Source organism: Amborella trichopoda, chromosome 12 (genome assembly GCF_054954075.1).
Source record: "Amborella trichopoda isolate Santa Cruz 75 chromosome 12, AtrichopodaSantaCruz75HAP2 v2.0, whole genome shotgun sequence".
NCBI classification, from domain to species: domain Eukaryota; kingdom Viridiplantae; phylum Streptophyta; class Magnoliopsida; order Amborellales; family Amborellaceae; genus Amborella; species Amborella trichopoda.
The window spans coordinates 47,355,833-47,377,935 of record NC_142347.1 but is presented as its reverse complement, the minus strand read 5'-3'; the positions used below and the strand labels follow the sequence as shown (position 1 = coordinate 47,377,935).

Here is a 22,103-nt window from a genome sequence, read left to right as displayed (position 1 = left end):
GCTCACTCAGAACTAAGTCTAAAGCGGTGCACATATTGGGACTCTAAATCATTCATATTAATTCAGTGGAACTTCTTTGTTTGGGCTAAGTTTTCGTGCCCCCGGGACCCTCCCCCTCTCTTTTTCGGGCTATTTTTTTCGTGCCACCGTGCCAACCCCCTTCCCCTCTCTTTTTCTCTGTATGCAACTTCCATACCCATAGGGAATGTTTATTGTAGAATATCTCCAAAATATGAATTCAACGAAACTTTCAAATCCTATAAACAAAATTTGCCCCCCATACCATGAATTCAGTGAAAATTTCTGTTCTTTTATGCAATGCTTACCCTGTAGCAATTGTTGGATTCATAATAAATCCTATGGATCTTTGGGATTCGTAGATCATTTTATATCGTGTTGTTTCGAATCATAGATGAAACCAAGGGTCATAATTCCTTCTACCCACCCTGTATATGGTCCTCTTTGTTTCGTGTTGGAACCCAGACTTATTCCAAGAAAATAAACTCTACAGAGGAGGGAACACATCTTTCTCTTTTGGATGAGGATTTGTCCACGGCATGGGAAAATATCATTTTTATTGAAAAAAAAGGGTTCTATCATCATATAGAATGAGCGATGCTCCGGATTCAAAAAAAAAAGAAAAAGAGAATCATTTCTTTTAATACTAATACTCATTCTCACTAATTATTACTTAATTTTAATGATCCTAGTATTTGGATCTATCAATCAATCAGAGAACATAATTCTCAAGTGAAAAAAGGTACGCCTATTGGCACAACTTTTCTTTTTCCTGAAGAATGTATCCCAAACATCATCAACTTAGCCCATCAAGCCCAAACTCCTCAATATATTTACTGAAAACCAAAAAAAACTAAGTCATGCAGTGGGGTTTTTAATTTTTATTTTACTGCTTTTAGATTTTTAGATTCAGGTTGGGTATTTAGTTTTTATAGGGTTATTCTTTTTTTAACGTGTGTAAAGATTGAAGGAGTGGAATTGGAAGTTTAGTTTATTTATTTATTTATTTAAAGACGGATATGGATATAAATTAACATGGTTAAATTGGTTTTGGATATGTTAGACTTGTTTTTAAGAGATATGGGAGAGATATAGTTTACTTTGTTATTCTTATTTTATTTTTATTTCTTTATAATTTTGTATTTAAAGGGAATATGTCCCTTTTTTTTAGAGAGTGATTGGAGAATAAAGAAATAGTTTGATTTTATGAGTGATTGGATAATAAAGAAATAATTTGATTTTGTGAAAAGATGTTGAGAATAAAGAAAGACTTCGACTAGTGAAAGATCTTGGGGTGAACTCCCTTGCCTTTCAAATTAAATGTCTTTCCTTCCCACAATATGTTAATGCATGCTCTAGACTGGAACCTTCTCCTATTTTTGAAGGGGTTGTGATAGCGATTCTGATATCAGAGCAAAAAGTTATCCCTTCAGGGTTACTTTTAGGATGAGATTGCCTTGATTCATTTTGTCAAGGGGAAGAAATGTCAAGTTAGAGTCCAATTTTAATTAGGAGCTCTCACTATATTCGATTTAGGAGTTTGATTTTTAATTCAGGCTTGAGTAATTGTTTAGAAACATTGTTTTTTTGATAGGAATCGGGCTTGGGCTTGGACTTGAGCTTGAGCTTGAGTGGATTGAATCAACGTGATAATGAGAGAGAGAGATAGAAAGTGACTGTATTGCCAAAACCAGTCCCTTCTATGATTGTTTCATGAGCCATATATGATATAAAGAGAGATATTATAGTTTTTCAAGCCCACTTGAACCCGATGTCAAAGAAGAACAAGTCATACCACAGTCCGTCTACGTTTAAGTTTAGGTATACAGGCCCATATGCCCATGACATTGTCTTCATTCATGTAAGTATATTGTTTTTTCTAGAATCAAATGTATAGGTTTTAAAGCTTGAATCAAGGACATTCGGCCTAAGTCAGGTTAATGTAAATGGGAACAGATGTTTAAACCTCTGGAACTTGTTCATTCCCAGTATATGATATATGAAAAACCTGCGTTTTTAATATATCGAATACAAGGGCGAATTTGGCCCCGAATATGTTGTCCTCTGGTTGTTCACTTGGAGTCTTGGGTTTTCTTCAAACTTATTTTTTTAGTTGATTAAATCTAGTAATTCATATTTTGGAACGTCCACCTATACACTTAAAGTTAAACTATATGTTAGGGAGATTCCTATTTGCATCACATTTTACTAATGTAAAAATTTGAACATATGGAAATAAAGATATCATAATTTTTTGATTTGGAAATTTAGAAATTATGAAATATGTTATAACATGATTTTTTATTATCAACCTAAAATAGATTAAGATATCTTGATTTAAATTCCAATAATTTAAATCTATTTTCAATAAATATTAATTTAGATTATTAATATTAAATATTTAAAATTAAAGATTTTCCTAATTCCAATATAAAAAATTTGAAATAAAGAATTAATTTTATCATTAATTCATTTGAAAGGTATATCATATAGGTTATTAATATTAAATATTAATATTTAAGATTTTCCTAATTCCAATATAAAAAATTTGAAATAAAAAATTAATTTTATCATTAATTAATTGGAAAGGTATATCATATGAATTGATTGTTTTGGCCATTATATCATAAAGGCTAATATCAGATTAATGCACAATTTAATATTATTTATGGGGTTCTTTGATTTCATGTTCTTTTTAAAAATTGAATATAAATTTTAAAAATATTTCTATCAAGGTCCCATTCTGTCTCTCGACAACTTCATTTTGTTTTGGTGTGTAGGGCATGGTGTATTGGTGAATAATGCCATGCTCCACACACATGTCCCTAAAGAATTCGAAGGAGTACTCACCACCCTTATCGGATTTTAAGATTTTGATTTCAGATTTGGTTGGTTCTCTATCCCAGCTTTGCATTTTTTAAACTTTTCTAAGGCTTCAGATTTTGTACACATCAAGTATATATGACCATATCACGAGTGGTCATCAATAAAAGTGATGAAATATCTTTTATGGCTTTTGATGGCCACATTCATAGGACTACAAATATTGCTATTAATGATTTCTCATACACTAGAAGCTTTTAGTGCCCCGATAGAATTTTTCCTTGTTAATTTTCGTTGCACACATGATATACACTTTTGATAAGTCGCCTTCATAATTTTGTAGGATTTCATCTTTTCTTAATTTTTTCATTTTCTTAAAACCTATGTGCCCTAGTCGCATATGCCATACGGAAGCATCTAAATCATTTGAAGATGAGACGTAATCAATTTCCTCTTTATTTCAATCGAATAGTGACCATCTACTAGGGGGCCGGTTATGACAATCTCATCATGATTTTCTAGAGAAGATGGTGATAAACCCAGCTTTAGCCATTCTTAGGACCTAAACCAAAAACTTCATCACGTCAGCAGCATAGAGTGATTGTTTTAGGACCAAGACCTTTCCATCCTTTATGTCAAGAGCATAATCACCAATGCCCAAAACATTCATTTTTTTATTGCCTCCCATGTAGATGCGTTGCTTGCTTGGCCCCATGAGTGTAAAAGTGCAGAAGTCATCAATGGTATTTGACACGTGAGCCGTGGCTCCCAAATCAAGACACCAAGTCATGCCCTTGGGGTCGGCTAGCATAGTCTTGAAGACACCAAGTTCCTTATTAGCTTCCAGATTCTTATTGAACTTATAGTCCTTGGATATGTAGCCCACCCTCTTGCATATGTAACAAGTTCTAGTTTCTCTTTTCCCTTGAACGTATTTTTTCTCTTTTTTTTTTTTTCCTCTTCTCATTTTGTTTTTTCATTTTACCCTTACCGTTGTTAGACTTAAGCGGAGAAGGTATTTAACAGGTGAACCACTTGCATAGTTTCTAAAGGCCCATCTCAATTGCCTCCATCTTTCAAATAAATGCTCTAAAAGTATGCACATGTTTCGATAACTTTGTACTTTCAACCATTTTTCAGATCATTGTACTTCTTCATAACCATTGATTATCTCATGAGAGAAGGATTTTCATATTTCTTTTCGAGTCTTTCAATTGGCTTATACTCGGATTTTAAATCGATTTGAAGATACCATTGTTTTTTATACAGAAGTTCCTATATCAATGAGAAATGGCCTACCTTTGAATGCGGTTTGAACCGTTGATTTATCTAATTGGAAGTAACCAATTAGGTTTACGACAAACCTAGAAATTGATTACTGATCCAATTTGAGTATGTCTATGGGATAGGATAAACATACATTGCACAAGGGAAAGGAAGTAGCAAATAGAAATAAAAGAATCAGAGCGTAGCCAAAAGAAGATCCATTGATCATTGAGTTTGTATGAGTGGTTTGAGTCCCAATATCTGCACTTCTTTGGACTTAGTTTTAAGTATGTGAGGCGCTGGTTCCGAGTCAAACTGGCGACTTTTTAAATATTGACAGGCACAAATCTAGAACTTCAAAGTCCAAGGGTGCACAAGCAGCTGGAAAAGATCCAAAGAATTCTTCGCATTGATGAAATAAAAATAAATGACATTGTCTAATGGGATAAGAATTTATATTTCTTCTAGGATTCATAACCTTGTATATATAGAATGAGAAAAATAATAATATGAATTCCCTATTTGGGGTCACCTTAGAGAAAAGGTTGACTTTCCTCTAGAGGGAGGCAAGGGCCCCTTGCAAAAAGAGGAAGGAGCCTCAAGAGAGATGAGTGAGCTTCTATGGAGAGCAACTGTTTATCCATGCTTCGTATAGAGAGAGAGAGAAGTGGTTACCGAGGGGATGTTGGGTAGTATCCTTTTGTAGAGAGAAAGAGGGTTTATCATTTGTCTTGTAACTCTATAGTAGTTGTTAGAAGTAAAGAGAATAAAGAACGACATGTGATGCCCGAGAGAGAGAGTGGTTTCAATTTTTAAAGATTGTTCAACTAGGGACCTTTTGTATTAAAAAATATGTGATATAAATTTTATTGGTATAATAGATTTAAGTTTGTCTTTCCCTATGGATGTAGCCGTTTGAGGTTTATTTTATGCTTTATTTTTCTTGTTGCCAATTGTATTTTGTATCGCTCTTTATTTGTCAAAAAATAAACCCATCGGTTTTTTGAGCTTCCTCACACAACAAAACTAAATGCAAATATTAATGTTTAAAAATTGGTAGAGTCGAGGCTCTAAGCAATCAAAGTAAAGCACACCTTCGAGGAAATCTTTGTGACGGTCTTAAAATATATTTTTATATTTAATTATAAAATTTAAAGGTTAAAAAATAGTGTAGATTGAGCAGACCTATAAAAACTTAAAAATCTTAAAAATTGACGGTCCAAAAATACGTTACAAGATGCACTATTTCCAAAACTTGAAATCCATGTTTATCTCATGTTAATGCATCTTGATGTCGAGATGATCAATTTGAGGATATTTGGGCATCAAAGCAACCTCTTTTGGTGAAATTTTTGATGTGTGCTCTAATTTGTTTGTTTAGAGCCTCCGTCCTATATAAATTTTTTCCTTAAAAATATTACATAAGCACATACCGTGAATCCATATACCAATAGTGTGCATATGGGAAAGGCTCAATATCAATTACTTCCACCAAATCCATGGCATTGTTTTAGTGGTCAATCCTCCACCATTGTGTACCTCCCTTTTCGCCCTTTCACATTAGCAAGGTAATGTAAAACACCACTATAATTGGACGTTTTGCATTCTATCAGGAACTTTGGTCCCAAGTTCCTCTTGTGAGGACAATTGAGGAGTGTACCACCATAAGCTTCCACCAGCATTAAATGAGTGGGCCATTGGTTGAAAATAAGAGTACATTGGATCCAAATGAAGTCTTGTCACGAGTAAATTGTGTTTATTGGCCAAATATAAGCTCAATATGAACCAGTTCCGGAAGATCATTGAGCTCTCCTATTGATGATTGATTGGCATTGAATTCAAGAAATTTCTTTGACTCTTAGAATGTGTGAATTTTTCTTTGGTTAACTAAGTTCTCCCAATTTTGGGCATTAACTAAGGGGGTTTTCCACAAAGAAACCATTTATCTTTGGTATATGGAGGTCACTATTATTCTTGTCCCTTTAAATTCAAAATGGGTGGTTGTAAGAGTGTCAATGAATAGACACAAAGTTCAAAAAAAAAAAATATTTTGGGATTTTGTGACTCATCCCAAGCCATTCAATGTGACATCTAATGAGTAAAAATGATTGTGATCTCTATGTACAAAGATAAATGGTCTCTTTATAAACAATTCCTTAACTAAGTTCTCTTAGTTACGGGTGTGGCTAATCAAATATCGATGCTACTTTTGTTGTGGTTAGATAGTGATTGGTTCACTCTTAGAAATGAAATAAGTTTCAATGACCATATTCGATATAGTCTTATGAGTTTTAGCTAGTATTTCAGAACCCCGATCTGTGGGGTGGATCCTTTACCCAACAAACCGTGTTGGATTGCTCTATTGGCGATCATCATCCGTTCAAATTGGCGATCCAAAAAAAATATTAAAATTAAAATAAAACTAAAATTAGAATGGGGGTTCATGGCATGGGTTTTAAGAGGGACCCAATAGATGTTATAAAAAAAAATTGAAAAAATAAAAGGGGGGGAGGCTGGGGCAGATAGCAATTTGAAACCAGTTTGGTCTTGCCCAATTCCCTCCCTATCCAAATTGCCGATGAAGATCAGGAATCGCCGAGTTTCAACATACCAGTTTTAGCTATGGTTATGTAGTATGGGATGATCTCTGTAATCTTGCAACTAAATCTTCAAAGGATTCTATAGCCAACATTTTTCAAATGTACGAGGACCCAAACAATGCACATTAAAGGTGCATATGACGTTTTCTGTGTGTGACAGAGACTCTACACGGAGAGGGACCCCATGACTTTAGACTTGGGACCAACTGGGAAAGACCACCACCCTTTCTCCAGTGGCAAGGTCCCTCACATATTAATGACAATATCTTATATGGGGATTCAATCACCCGCTATAAGGATGGACGAAGACTTTCTTAATGTCTTTACAAAGTTTAAATCTGGGCATTGTTTCTTTCTCATTGATGTCAAGATTTAAAGGTTGTATAATGAGCAGTTCTGCAAATAAGTATGGAAACTAGTTGCAATTTGTAGCCCTTTCAAAGTTAAAGAAGGGGATCCCTAGAGACCAAAAGACAGCCCTCATCAGCTTCCAATATTAGTATTTGTGTTTGATTGCTGTCTTCATCTCTCTAGCCAAAAGCATGGATCCACTTCCACACCCACCTTCCCCTGATTTCTTTGCAAGCATGCCAATATTTGCTAAAGTGATCTTCATCTCTATGAGTAAGCTGTTGATTTCTTGGAGAGAGAGAGAGAGAGAGAGAGAGAGAGAGAGAGAGAGAGATAGAGAGAGAGATTATATTCCTAATGTTCATAGTTTAGAGTTTAGATTTAGAGTTCTGCATTTTCTGATGATTATTCTTTTCCAAGTTCACGACTCTTTCTTCTATAGAGAAACCTTCTCTGAGAGCAAGTTTGGTGTGCATGAAAATATTTTCGTGAAAGTAATTTTATATGAAAGAGTTCTCCCATGTGATTAGGTGTGAGAGTTTTTTCATGTCAATTGATGTCAAAAAATGTGCCAATTGACATGATAAAAATGTGGTGGGACCAAATGGCGTAACAAAAACTCCTACACTTAATCACAAGAGGGAGTTCTTTCATGTGAAAATAATTTCATGAAAGCATTTTCATACCTACCAAACGTGCTCTAAAGTTTTGTTCTCCACAGTTCGTGGTTTTTCTTATTTTCGTTAGACAATTAGAGTATGGTGGTTTTATTGGTGTTCTCCTGTTCTCAAAGTTTATGGTTCTCACATTTTATTGTTTTTTTATCTTTCAGTAGTGATTGTGGTAGTGTTATTGATTTACACCTGCTTCCGGGGATACATTGCAAAGACTGATAAGGCATCTGTGGCGTGCACGCAAGATTCTCGAGTCCAACCGCTTAATATTGACGAGTTCCTTAGTGACATAGAGAAGCTCAAGCCTATGATGTTCACCTCTCAACAATTAAGTTCAGCTACCTCAAACTTTAGCTATAAACTTGGCGCAGGAGGATTTGGTAAGGTTTATAAGGGAACACTCTCGAATGGGATCAATGTCGCTGTGAAGGTCCTAGAGGGAAGGTCAGACCACCGAATCGAAGCTCAATTCATGGCGGAGGTGAGCACCATAGGAAGAACTCACCATGTCAACTTAGTCAGGCTTATCGGTTTCTGCTTTGAGGAATCCATGACTGCCCTAGTCTACGAGTACATGGAGAGAGGCTCGCTCGATAAGTTCTTGTTTACGTGTAAGGAGAAGCTAGGGTTTGACAAGCTTCAGAAGATAGCTGTCGGAACTGCAAAGGCAATAGCATACCTTCACGAGGAGTGTCAGGAAAGAATAATTCACTATGATATAAAGCCTGGTAACATTTTGCTCGATCGAAGCTTCTCTCCCAAAGTTGCAGATTTCGGTTTAGCAAAGCTTTGCAACAGAGATGCCACTCATGTTACCATGACTGGAGGAAGGGGCACTCCTGGCTACGCGGCCCCTGAGCTATGGATGCCATTCCCTATAACACACAAGTGCGACATCTATAGCTACGGGATGTTACTCTTTGAGATTGTGGGGAGGAGGCGGAATTTGGAGATGAGTTTTCCTGAGAGCCAAGAGTGGTTGCCTAGATGGGTTTGGGAAAAGTTTGAGAAAGGTGAGATAGAAGAGACTCTGATGAGTTTTGAAATTGGGGAAGAGAATAAAGAGGTTGCAGAGAGAATGGTTTTGATTGCTCTTTGGTGTGTCCAATACAAGCCTGAATTGAGGCCATGTATGAGTAATGTGGTGAAGATGCTAGAAGGAGGAGTTGAGATCTTTCCACCACCAAATCCTTTTACTCATCTAATTGGTGGAACATCAGTTATGGATTCACAGCAATTGAAAGCAATAACAGAAGAAGAACCATATTCAGAGACTACCTCCACCATGAAGAGGTTTGAGATTAGGGTTGATTCTTAATGAAAAATCTGGCCTTTGTATATGTCCTTGAAGGAGAAATGCACTAAATTATTTATTGGATTAAGTTATTAATATTACTATTATCTCTTTAGGAGCTCCATAGAGGAGTCTTTGACCCTTTGGGCCATTAACTCTTATGGAGAAACTGGATCTTAGGAAGGGAATTATTGTTGAGATTGCCACTCTGTCCTAAGTTTGAATCCTACTGTTGTACTACTTTTGAGTTTGTTAATGTATTCTTCTCTAAGACTTGGGTGTTCATTTTTTGTATTAATGCATATTTTTATGATTAGCCAATTCCAAATAGTTAAGATAAGGCATGATGATGATGATGATGATTAGGTATATTTTTATGGCTTTTGTTGCTTTTTTCCCTTATGTGGTGGTTTGATTCTTGTTACTTGGATCAATTGAGAAACTATTAACCAATGTCTCCATGGATCAATTGAGAAACTATTAACCGATTTCTCCATGGGGTTGTAATCTGTAATCTGTAATCTGATCACCTAAACTAAGAGGCATTAATAATTTCCAACCATTAGTTTTTGCAATTTAATTACTGAGCTAATTCCATCCCTCGACCCAATGCACATGTCACAACAATATCATTTGTACCAGTGCTTAAAAAATCACCGTCCCTACCAAGGCTCACTCAAGTTGTTCCTGATTGGGAGTCCAAAGCTTCTGTGCCGGAAAGCTTGAGTCTGGATTTGTGGAAACCTAGCTATTCTAGCCGAAAAACTATAGAATTCACAACTCTCCAGATTTTTTGTGATTTAGAAAACTTTTTAAAGTCGAGCGGTCCAACTCATATGCCTGAATCAGACAGGGGGGATCCCGAGGTCGAGTCCCAGAAAGTCAGAGGATGAGTCTGACTTTCTGGACACAGATTAGTATCAGTCCAGTTTAGGAAACTAAAACATGCAATAGCAATATCAGAACTTCTTAAGGTCACCATTGTTGTTTAGAATCGTATCACTTGTCATAGAAGCAAGTTTTATGAGTTCTTTTGGCATGTATAACGTGCTATTGCAGGAGCAGATTGTATATTTTCTTTTTCAGGCATAAGGCCAAGTAATTTCACAATAAAAAAGAGGAAGAGGATTTTGACTTCTCATATGCCTAAATCTTTTTTATTTCATGATGCTGCACAATTGTTCTATTGTAGGATTGTAAAATAGTGAGTTATAAGTTATTTTATTTTATTAATGAAAAGCTGATAGGGGGTCTTGTTCCCATTTATCCAAAAAAATCTTACCCAAAAATTAGATAGAGTATGTTCAATCATAGGGCATGGTATTTTCAAGCACTTTAGAGTGGATATCTAATATTTTATGGGTGTGGTTTATATAGAGCCGAGGCTCTAAACAATGAAAATAAAACGTACCTTTAAATAGTATTGAGGAATGTGGTTTTAATACCGGAAATCTTTATGATAGCCTTAAAATATATTTTCATATCTAATTATTAAATTTAAAGCTTCAAAAATATTGTAGATCAAGCATATCTATGAGGACTTGAAATTTTTTGAAAATTTACTGTCTAAAAATGCATTACAAGATGCACTATTTTCAAAACTTGAAATCCATTTTGTTCTCATGTCCATGCACCTATTTGGGCGTCAAAACAACCTCTTCTAGTGGAATTTTTGAAGTGCGCTCTAATTTGAATGATCAGGGCCTCGGCTCTATATAAAATTTTTCCATATTTTATTAGGTTAGTAACTAAGTTGATTAACCCACGCCCAAAAATTGCTCTTAGTGTGGTTTTCCCTGGAAGAGCCAATGTGCATTTTGCTCCCATACGAGCATAATTTTTTCGGGGTGTAGTTTGTATAAGGCTAAAGCCCTTAACAATCAAAGTTCCCTGCACCCTTATAATGCGGAAATATGTCATTTCAATATCGAAAATATTTATGATGGTTTGAAAATTTATTTTCATCTCTAGTTATAAAATTTAAAGATTAAAAATTAAGAGTCTAGATAATGCATTATAAGATGCACCATTTTCAATTGTTGAAGTCCACTTTTTTTTTTATGTCCATGTATCTCAAGGTCAAAATAATTAGATTTGAAGGTTTTTGGCATCGAAACAACTTCTTGCAATGAATTTTTGAGGTGTGTCTTGATTTGATTGTTTAGGGCCACAACCTTATATAAACGTTTTTCCTTTTTTATTATTCTTTCGCTAAGCTGGGGTTATGATTTTTTCCTTTTCTTTTCTGTTTATGGGAAATGTTTCTATATTTCTGCTACTGCAAAAAAGATATATCCTTCCATCTCCATCCAAGCGTCCAATTTAGATCAAGTGAGCTACTGACCGTTTGATATAGATCTAACGACTTAGATTGTTGTTTTTTATATTTATTTTTTTATACAAGTTACATGCATATGAAATTTGGTACATGTCATCATCTTAATAGGACACACCTAAAAAAATATTAAAAAGAATTTTTTAATAAAATATAATGACCAAATTGCCCCTTGAAGCTTTCAAGGATATTTTGACCATATTAAGAATATTTGCTTTATATTTTTTTACCAATGAAAGTTTAAGAGAGGAGTGAACATCCAAAATTTGATGTCAAAATAATTTTTAAAAAATATTAAAAATCAAATTATATAAAGATGTGATATTGTGATTGGGGCCAGCTCAACCGTCTATTATGAATGGACGGTTGGATAGGGGGGGTTTATAAGTTTTATGTTATAGGGAAAATATAGAAAGCTTATCATTGTTTTATACCGAGCTCTTTCTTTCTTCTTCTTCCTCCTCTTTTTTTTTTATTTTAATAATAATAATAATAATAATAATAATAATTTTTTATTTTTGAGAACCGCGTGATCCAGCATCGATGCAGGGGTGTCATACTCTCCGCGACAAATCGCTGTTGGGGAGAGGGAGACAAAAGTCTCAACCCTCCCACTTGCAGATTTTATAGGCATGATTGATTGCATGTGTCCAATTTTCCAGTGTATCAAATAATTGAGTTTGTGACCACAAAAATGTCAGAATCAAGTGTCAATTGCTTTTGTTTTTAATGTTTGACATTGTTAACGCGTTGATATTCAATTCACTAAAATCACACTTTATTTTTGTGGACGAATGAAAAAATCAAATAGCTTTTAGTTCCAAAAGCATACAAATTATGGGACCTATGTTTATTAATGAAGTCACTAGTGCTATCAAGATTGGGCAGGCCACTAAACGGGTGAGGGACTCGATTTAATCAAAATTAGTTTAATTACCGATTGAACATGTTGGACGAGATTTTAGAACTTTAAAAAATACATAAAAATAATAATTTAAAAATATAGAACATGTTAAAAAAAAGATCGCCCAACTTTGTTTGATCAGTCAAGCTAGTCAAAACCAGTCTCTAGGGCTAACAAAAATTGTTGAGATATGAGTTTTGACGAATTCACGATTAAATTTAGTTTTTACTTTTGACTAGATCAAATCGAACTTTTGTGACCCACCAATTTGGCATTGTCCTGATATCTCATACGAGTGATTTGTGTAAAAAGATTCATGGTATCTTATGCCCAAGGTTTGGCTTCTCTGACCTTAACCTCCTTAAAATTTTTGTGACCATTATTGTGCCATGCCTTGTTAACTAGTAAAGTCATTTAAGTTTCATTTATTAAGTTATGTTAATTAATGCGGTGTTATAATTGTACATAAATTTTTTTTTTTTTGACAAGATCAAGTAACTTTTATTGATAGAGACTGCATAAGAATAGAGTTACATCCAATAAATTAAATCATAAAAAACATACAAAGAAGACAAAGAACTTCCAATTTTAGCAAGTCGATCAGCATGGTTATTCGGTTCTTGATGGAAGTGAACAAATGAAATGTGAAGGCCTGAAGTTGAAAAAATGTCCAAGATTTTTCAACCAAATAGATTGAAGAGATCAGACAACCTTTTGTTCTTTATTACACCATTTAATGACATTTAAGAAGTCTCCCTCCACTCTGATAACCCCATTAGACCTTTACTTCGAATGATCTTTAGGCCCTGTAGGAGAGCTCTCGTTTTTGCAAAAAATTGCAGTTTTAAGGAGACCAGCAAATGAACATAAATATGTCCTTCATGATTCCTTAAGGTTCCCCCCTATACCTTCACTCTTTGGATTTCCTAGAAAGCTTTCATCAAAGTTGATGGTGGAGGTTTCCAAGTACTACCATGTCTTTTCTTAAGAGTATTGTTTAATTGTACATAAATTTATTCTTATCATCCTAATAAATTTTAACAAAGCTCTTCATCAAAATACTTATGAACTATTTAATAGTTTATCCATATTGTTTAATTTTATTTCAAAATACCCATAAAAAGACACATGATATTGAGTTAATTTTTACTTTCAAGAATTATCATTTCTCAAATATTTGTATGGTAATTTTTACTTTCAAGAATTATCATTGAACTAAAAGGGAAATAAGGGGAAAGGGGTTGGGTCGGTAGCAATCCCAAACCCTAGTCACCATGTTGTGGTTTTTATTTCCACTGACACCACTAACACCTTTAAATAGGCACTTTTTGATACCATCGTTTTATAAGCTCACCCCAAGACGAAACCTTTAAACATATGAACCTTTTGGTGTTTTCTTGAAGGAAAAAATTTATATAAGGCGTCAACCTCACACTATTGGAGTAAGGCGTAATTAAAGAATCATATAGAAGAGAGTGCTGCTGGCGAGAATAGGGTTGGGGTCACGGTGGTAGCACCACTTGTGCTTCAGCTAAGGTCTAGGCTTGCATTCTCACCTAACTCATTAAAAAGCCATTAATGATTTAAAAAAAAAACTAACGATTTTAAAATAAAACCGGCTAGGGGCTAGTTTTTCCCACTGAATTACTAAAAAAAAAAAAGCGAGTGTTGCCGACGTTGGAAAACTCTCTAATTGATCATCTCAACCTCGAGATGATAGGTCCTAAAAATAGTGCAACTTGTTAAAAGTTATTTAGACAGTCTATTTTCAAACGTTTTTAGTGTTTATAGATCTGCTTGATCTATAACATTTATGAAATTTAAATTTTGTAAGTGAGGTGTGCCTTACGTTTACAATACCTTATGTAAACCTCACCCTTTATTGAATAGAAAAAGTTTATATAAAGTGTCAATCTTATGAGTGAGGTGCACCTAAAAAATCCCCTAGAAGAGAATATTCAAATTTGTAAAACCCACCAATATGATCATCTCAATCTCATGATCTACAGATATAAAGAAAAAAAAAAAAGTGTTTCAAGTATTAAAAATATTACATCTTTTAACAAAGGACCCGATTTCTATGTGGCCAAGCCCGCATGTGTAGACATGCAGACCTCTTAATAAATCTATTTTGAGATGGATTTTAAGACTTAATTTTTAAAGACATGTAATCTCTAATATGGAGATCATGAATATGAAAAAATAAATAAATTTTAAAAACTAGAAGTAATAATTCTAGTAAGAAAACATTTGAACCGTTAGTTTTCATTGTTGTTAGATGGAACACCTACTTGCATCCATCTTTAAGATGGATGCTTTACGACTTCTGGACCGCATATGTAGAAATGCAGCTTAGCTCGCTTGAAACAATTTTCCTTTAACAAATTATCTAGATTTTTTATTTTTAATATTTTCAAGTGTTTATAGATCTGCTCAACTTTACCATTTTTAGAATTTTAAGTTTCATAAGTATAAATAAAAATAGATTTTTACAACAAGAGAAGACTTCTGACACTGGAACTACATGTCTACACAAACTTTAAAATTGCACCTAAAAAAATATGTCATACCTCTTTGCAAAAATATTTGGTGGTCTTTGAAAGGAGTTTGTACTTTTGGTTATGCAGCCAAACAAAAGTTTTTGGGAGAGTTAGCTTGACCATGACTCTTATATCGCCCTTGGGAAAATTGTTTTATGCGGGCTGGACCACATTTTTACCTAAGAGGTTCAGAAAGTGTAAAGCATCATTCTTAAAGATGGTTGCAAGTAGGGTTTTCATCTAAAACAATAGAAAAATTGTTTTATGCGGGCTTGACCACATTTTTACCTATGAGGTTCAGAAAGTGTAAAGCATCATTCTTAAAGATGGTTGCAAGTAGGGTTTTCATCTAAAACAATAGAAAGTAGCCGTCAAATGTTTTCTTACTAAAATTATATTCATACTTTTTAAAATTTATTTATTTATTTATATTCATGATCTCCACATTAGAGATTATATGTCCTTAAAAATTAAGTCTTAAAATGTATCTAAAAAATAGATTGATTAAGAGGCCGGCATTTTTACATATGCGGGCGTGGCTGGATAGAAACTGGGTCCATTGTCCTAAGGAAGTTTATATGAGGCCTAGGCATTATGAAAACCAAATAAAGCCTCACCTTAAATCCTATTCTGGAAAGCACTTTCGGCAATAAAACTCTCCATAATGGCTCTAAAATAAAAATTTAACATCGACAATAAAATTTGAAACTAAAAAAAATAGATATATCTTGCGGATCTATGAACAATTATTTTTAGGGCAAAATAGATGGCCTCGATAAACAGTTATAATATACACTATTTTTAACGACTTGAAATCCTAGTTTTTTTTTGACAACCATAATTTTCAGGTAGAGATGATTGATGTAAAGGTTTTGCAATGCTTGAGTTGCAATTTTCGATGAGTTATCAGGTAAGGCTTTACTCATTTTATGGCTGTTGCTCTATCAAACTATTTTCCTTCTTTTACATATAAAAAATTAATTTTATATTGATTTAGAACTCAATAAATGCCTCATAATACTTACCAAGATCAACTTTTTTTTTTTGGGTAATTCAATGGGGAAGACAAGACTATATAAAAAACTACAATTACGGGTTGAATGAGAGGACCACATGCAATTTAATCCCGCAGATTGTTTTTTACATGACATATTTATATGAATTTTTGAGTGTATACGCCCTAGTTAGGCACACTAAAAATATATGGCCACGGTCTCTATGAGTACCCGGATTTCTATATAGAAATATGGTCCTCCTTCACAATATATTTTTGAAATAGGTTTTGACCCTAATTTTTCAGGAATATACAATTCTTAATATGAAGACCATTAATGTGTGCAGAAAAAAATAAAAGTTATAAAAACGAAATATATTATTTTTAGAAGGCGATATTTGGGCCATTGATTTTACCTTTTTTTTTTTATGGACCATCATTTACATCTATCTTCATATTGATGGTTTATGCTTTGGAAGACATAAATGTAGAAATGCGTCCCGGGATGAATAAACTACTAATCCAAAGTTTATTAAAAATAATTAAAAAAAACCAAAATATGAATACAAATATTTTAGAGATATTTTGATTATTCTATTTTTTATTTTTTTGGTACGTGATAGTGAGATGTCCACATGAATATATGTATTATAGAAAATGAATATATGTATTATAAAAAGTACTAAAATTCACATGACCCCAAGGGAGTTTTAAAATTAAAAAATTTGAGATCATTCACAATTACCCTAATGCCCTCCACTATTTTGACAAAAAGGCAAAAGATAAGGTAATTAATATAGGGGAAAGGTGAATATAAGACCTAGTTTTTCTTTAAAAAGTAAAAAGTAGTGCATATCAAGTCTTACCAAAAATTTACAGTACAGAAAAAAGTAGTGGCATATCAAGTCTTACCAAAATTTACAGTACAGAAAACGCTCAAATTGAGCATCTCGACCTTTACTATAAGATATGTGAGAAAATGAAGGATTTCAAACCTTAAAAGTGTTGTATATTGCAATACATTATTTAGGGAGCAATGGTTTCATGTAACCGTTGTATAGCAATAAGATGTGACAACCTTAAAAAACCATCTTATGGCCATTTGTTTGATCCAAAATTTTATATATACACTCTTTTTATTTTAATGAATAATCACAAAAAAAGAAAAAATTGAAAACACAACCTAGAAAGTATTTTTTTAGCCTAATTAATATAGGCCGTTCATTTTGGAGAGATGCTTTGATCTAAGCCTTAGAAGGATTTTTTTTCATTTCCAGTTCTTTTGGATGGCTTTATTATCATTAGATGAACAATATTAAAAAAAAAAAAATGATTTTGAGTTTATAAAGGCTAAGATCTTGAAATTCACAAAATGAATGGCCTAGATTTATTTTTGGAGGGGACTCATTTTGTCAATATCTAGGGTTCAAATTGAACTTTGTTTCTTGGAGGGGATTGATTATTGAGCTAAAGAGAGTGTGTATGCAAAATTTAAGGTCATACAAATACCACAAACATGGTTTTTTAGAAGTGTCGTTGCATTATACTATGATACAACCGTTGCATTGGATCATTGCTCTTATTTAGGCCAACCATTTCAAGAGCTCATGGATCCACGAGATACTTTTTTTTTTAAACTATAAATTTTATAATCAATGATAGAAATAGATTTTAGAGCCATCATTAAGATTTCCTATGCCCGAAGTATTTTTTAGACGTGGTTTTAAAGTGAGGCTTTACTATTTTTCCTATAAGGTCTGGGCCTTATCGAAGCAGCATCCACCTTAATGCCCTAGTCAAAGAGAGTATACAATCCTTAGAGAAAGAACAAGGGCTATGAAAAATCATAGATGAACGGTTGACATAGTTGCCAAAAAAGATATTCATTAATCGTCTTTAGGACAATTAGCAAACACCAATACCGGCAATGATAGGTAAAAACTTGGGCTTAATTGGTTAGCGTATGAAGATTTGCAAAAATACGTCTTAGGCTCAATTCTTATCAAGAGTAGGGGCCTCTCCCCACCGACTCACTCAAAAAAAAAAAAAAGAAAAAGAAAAAAAGAAAACAGAAAAAAAAAAAAGAAGAAGAGAACCGGCGGGCAATCTCAATTGAGAGCAGGCAATGATGCATATCGTAGGAAATGTATAGTCTAACGGACATAACAATGTAAAAATGTTGCTTGTAGATGGAGTTGTGAGTTTAGAAAATGATGTAAGGTCAAAGAAGAATTTGGGCATTTCTTTAATACAAGGCTTGGCGAGTACCAAACGCTTAGTGTCTATTTCCGTACTCTCAGTACCAAATAAAAAAAATATATTTTTAATAGGATCCCGTTCGGTAGTGTCAATAGCAAACATATTCTTGCTCTATTTTTTACATAATCAAGTTCGGCATTGGGAAAAAATAAGTTAGATAAAAAAGGGACATCTTTGAAAAAACCTCAATTTTTTTGAGGATACTTTAAAATATCCCTAAAACAAGGGATATTTACGATTATCCAGAATTATTTTTTGAAAAAGATAATGAATCATTAGAACAAAATTGTTGAAATCCACAAAATATGGGAGTTCTCATCCTAGTCGTAATGGGGGGCAGAGAAAATGAATAAATAAGCGAGTTACTATCCTGTGGCAATATAATTCACATAAGGTGTTAAAAAAGAGTTGTATTTCTATTTGGAAATAAAAACTAGAGAGAACACTTTTCTTAAACCAAAAGCCATGTCTCCCTTTTATTAGAACGTTTTCTTCTCTTTATATCCAGTGGTTTCCCTGTTTTTACTTTTGTTACGGCAGAGTCGGATACTGATTCGACCATGGCACTGGTATGGGTGTCCCTCCCAAAGTGTTGAAGAACTCATGTTACATGTGATTTAATAATCAAAACATAATTTACTTTTTAAATTTCTTCCGGGGAAGGATACACAATGACTGATGCTTTTATGAAGAAGCAACAGTTATCTCAAACTTCCTCATGATGGGGGTAGTCTCAGAATATGGTTCCTTTTCAATCGTCCGTCCAAATTGTTGTGAATCCACAATAGTTTCTTCTCCAGTTGTCACTCCAAATTGCTGCGAATCAATGACAGATGGCCCAGCAACCAAATGAGCAAAAGGGTTCGATGGAAGAATGATCTTAACTTCCCCTTCCAACATCTTTACCACACTGCTCATACATGGCCTCAATTCAGGCTTGTATTGAACACACCAAACAGCAACCATAATCATTTTCTTCAGAATTTCCGATCCTCCTCCTCAATCTCACAACTCTTCAGAATATCTTCCATCTCACCTCTCTCCAACTTGTTCCAAACCCATTTAGGAAACCATTCATGGTTCTCAGGAAGGCTCACCTTCAAATTCCTCCTCTCTGCAATCTCAAACATTAACATCCCATAACTATAAACATCACACTTGTAAGTAACAGGAAATGGCATCCATAGCTCGGGGGCTGCGTAGCCAGGAGTTCCCCTGCCTCATGTCATGGTAACATGAGCGGCATACCTATTGCAGAGCTTTGCCAAACCAAAATCTGCAACTGTTGGGGAGAAGTTTTGAACTTTTGATCAAGCAAAATATTGCCAGGTTTTATATTATAGTCAATTATTCTATCCTGGCAATCCTCGTGAAGGTATGCTATGCCCTTTGCTCTTCCGATCGCTATTTTACTGAGCTTATCCAACCCCAGTTTTCCTCTGTTACCAAACAAAAAGCCATCCAATGAGCCCCTAACCAGATACTCAAAAACCAACGCCCTCAGGGTATTTTCAAAGCAAAAGCCAATGAGCCTGACTAGATTAACATGGTGGGTTCTTCCTATGGTCCTCACCTCCGCTATGAATTGAGCTTCAATTTGTTCGTCCGAGCTTCCCTTTAGGACTTTTACAGCCACACTATCCCCGTTTGGGAGAGTGCCCTTATAGACCTCACCGAAACCACCTGAACCTAGCTTATGGGTGAAGTTTAAGGTTGCAGCCTTGAGTTTGTGAGAAGTGAACTTGGTGGGCTTGAGCTTCTCCATATTGTCGATGAGTTGGACAATTAGGGGAGGGGCACTGCCCACTTCTTCGATTTGTGTGTTCGAGATCTTGCCCTTCTTCTCGATGCAGCGATGAACGAAACAAAGTATGTTAAGACCAACAGTGAAAACTGAAAGATGGAAAAATTCTCACGTATGAGAATCAGTAACATTGATAATTTTTTATTTTCTGAAGAATGTGAACATGGAAATCCTTCAACAAAAAATTGAACTAAAAACTCTTCTCTCTCTCTTTCTCTCTCTCACACATGCGCGTGCACACACACACACACAAACAACATAAGGGATGTAATCTAAGAGCATAGTTTACATACCTGATCAGGTCTTACAAGACATGGTCCTTTTCGGGTTTGGGTATGTAACCAGGCACCATTGGCTTCAGATTGGGTTAACCCGACTAGCACCATTGGCTTGGGTCAACCCAATCTGAAGCCAATGGTGCTCGGTTACATACCCAAAACCGTAAAGGACCAGGTTCCAAGTTCTAACAAACCCGCCGTGTTTATCGGGTTTTAACCAAGATCCAATCACTTTTATCGAGTTTCATTCCTGTCACGCTTTCTAATTTCTCACAAGACCCATTCGGGATCCTATCTGTTCACATGCCAACATGACCCACAGGAGCCTTTTGGATCTTGTCAGAGTTTTCGGGTTGGCAAACACTACATAAACAGAGATCAAAAGCTTACCTGTGGCGAAGATGATAACGTTTGTAAAAGAAGTTGGCATGCCTCCCTAAAAATCTTGGAAAGATGGACTTATAATTGTTGTATCCATTCCTTTGCCAGGAGCGTTGATCAGAGAAAACAGAAAACTAAGTGCGGATTACTATGGAGAATCGTGCTTGAAGCTGGTGAGTCTTTGTCTCAATCTCTAGCACTCTGTTTCCAAGTTTCACTATTGACTGGGGTCACAAAATGCATTTGTTCTCCTCTATCCCTCACCCTCCAACTTTGACATTGTAGAATTGAAACGATTACATTTTCTTTTGGACAATTTTAAGGAACCTAAATTTTAGACTACCAAGAGAAAAAAATGAATATAATCTCTGGAAGTGAATGGCAAAAGCCATGCCCAAGGATTGAGTACATCATCATGATCTTCTTTTGGCTCAAGGACGAGTATCATCATTTGAGCATTTTTTCAACTATTTGTGGTTGGCTACACAAATCCTGATCCCCATTCTGCTCTTTGAACTATTTGGTGAGGTCATAAGTTCCCATATCGTTTCTAACTACTTCGAACCATGTCATTTTACGTGTACCCCTTGTTTCTTTTAAGCTTTCCACTTGAAGAATGTTTAATGGGTTAGCCCTTGATGAGGTCGAAGTATACCCGAATGAGAGCCGAGGGACTGTGTGACCTTTATGTGTGATGACTAGTCTATAGAGATAAGACTAAAACCTCATCATTGTATACTTACATAGATAACCGTATTGAAATAGCAATCCATCATTGAGAGTGAAGCGTGTATATGTGCGAGAGATTACCTTTATGCAGTATAGGGTTATGGTTGTATCATGGTCTAGTGGATCATGGTTTGTCTCTAGGGGAGAACTTAAAATCCACCTACTGAGATTACATCCCTTAGCCTATGATTGACTTGTGACAGTTTAATCATGAACTCTTGCAGTGGATTGTGGGTTATGAGAACTACTGGATCAGTTTGAAAAAGCTGGTGTGGATCCTGGTCCACAGTTGAAGGTGGAGTGCTCCCGTGCGTTGATTAAATCCTAGACCTATTCGGATCAAGCTCCTATCAAAATTAATTTAATTTAATAAATTTTATGTTATTTGTTTTTTAGAATGTCTATTTATATTTTTATTAAATCTTGTGATATTTTAATTTTGCTATTTGAATTTATAAATCAAGAGAAATTTACTTTCTAAAATCTTAAATTAATTAAGAAGATTTAAATTCTAAAAATTTAAATTTTTTTATTTTTAAAAATATGTGGGACCTACCATTATACATGGGGGCCCATTTAAATAGTTTTGTTGGATTGGGTGGAGCCAATGGGTGGACACAATGGGTGGCGCTCCTCACCCATGAAGAGTTGTCTACTTACTAAAATTGTGAGAGGTATCTCATGTTAGTTGGCTTTCGTTTTATAGAGAGAGGCCTACTTGTATTAAAAGAATGAAACATATGGTTTTAAAAAATCTTGAGAATTAAAAAAGTTTGATTAAGAAATAAGGAATGAATATTTACTAATAGAGAAAGTAAAGAAATATTTTTCTTATTTAATTTATTTGATGGTA

At 34.5% G+C, this 22,103-nt stretch overlaps 1 protein-coding gene and 1 pseudogene across 2 annotated transcripts; one reads left to right on the top strand and one right to left on the bottom strand.

Moving 5' to 3' along the window:
• Positions 1 to 6,989: 6,989 nt before the first annotated feature.
• LOC18435562 (rust resistance kinase Lr10) lies at positions 6,990 to 9,347 on the top strand. Its single transcript, XM_006845605.4, has 2 exons — positions 6,990 to 7,331; positions 7,891 to 9,347. Exons 1-2 carry the CDS (start codon positions 7,250 to 7,252, stop codon positions 9,048 to 9,050), a joined length of 1,242 nt encoding a protein of 413 aa, XP_006845668.1. The 5' UTR covers positions 6,990 to 7,249; the 3' UTR covers positions 9,051 to 9,347.
• Positions 9,348 to 18,669: 9,322 nt separating this feature from the next.
• On the bottom strand, positions 18,670 to 21,209 carry LOC18435560 (rust resistance kinase Lr10-like; annotated as a pseudogene). The gene is made up of 2 exons (XR_016045363.1): positions 20,531 to 21,209; positions 18,670 to 19,951 (listed from the first exon to the last, which is right to left on the bottom strand). The product of XR_016045363.1 is annotated as a rust resistance kinase Lr10-like (transcript).
• Positions 21,210 to 22,103: the final 894 nt, after the last annotated feature.

Coding starts and splice junctions, on each gene's coding strand:
- LOC18435562 (XM_006845605.4), top strand. CDS start 7,250: ATGGATCCACTTCCACACCCACCTTCCCCTGATTTCTTTGCAAGCATG. Junction 7,332..7,890: donor AGTGATCTTCATCTCTATGA/GTAAGCTGTTGA, acceptor TTTATCTTTCAG/TAGTGATTGTGGTAGTGTTA.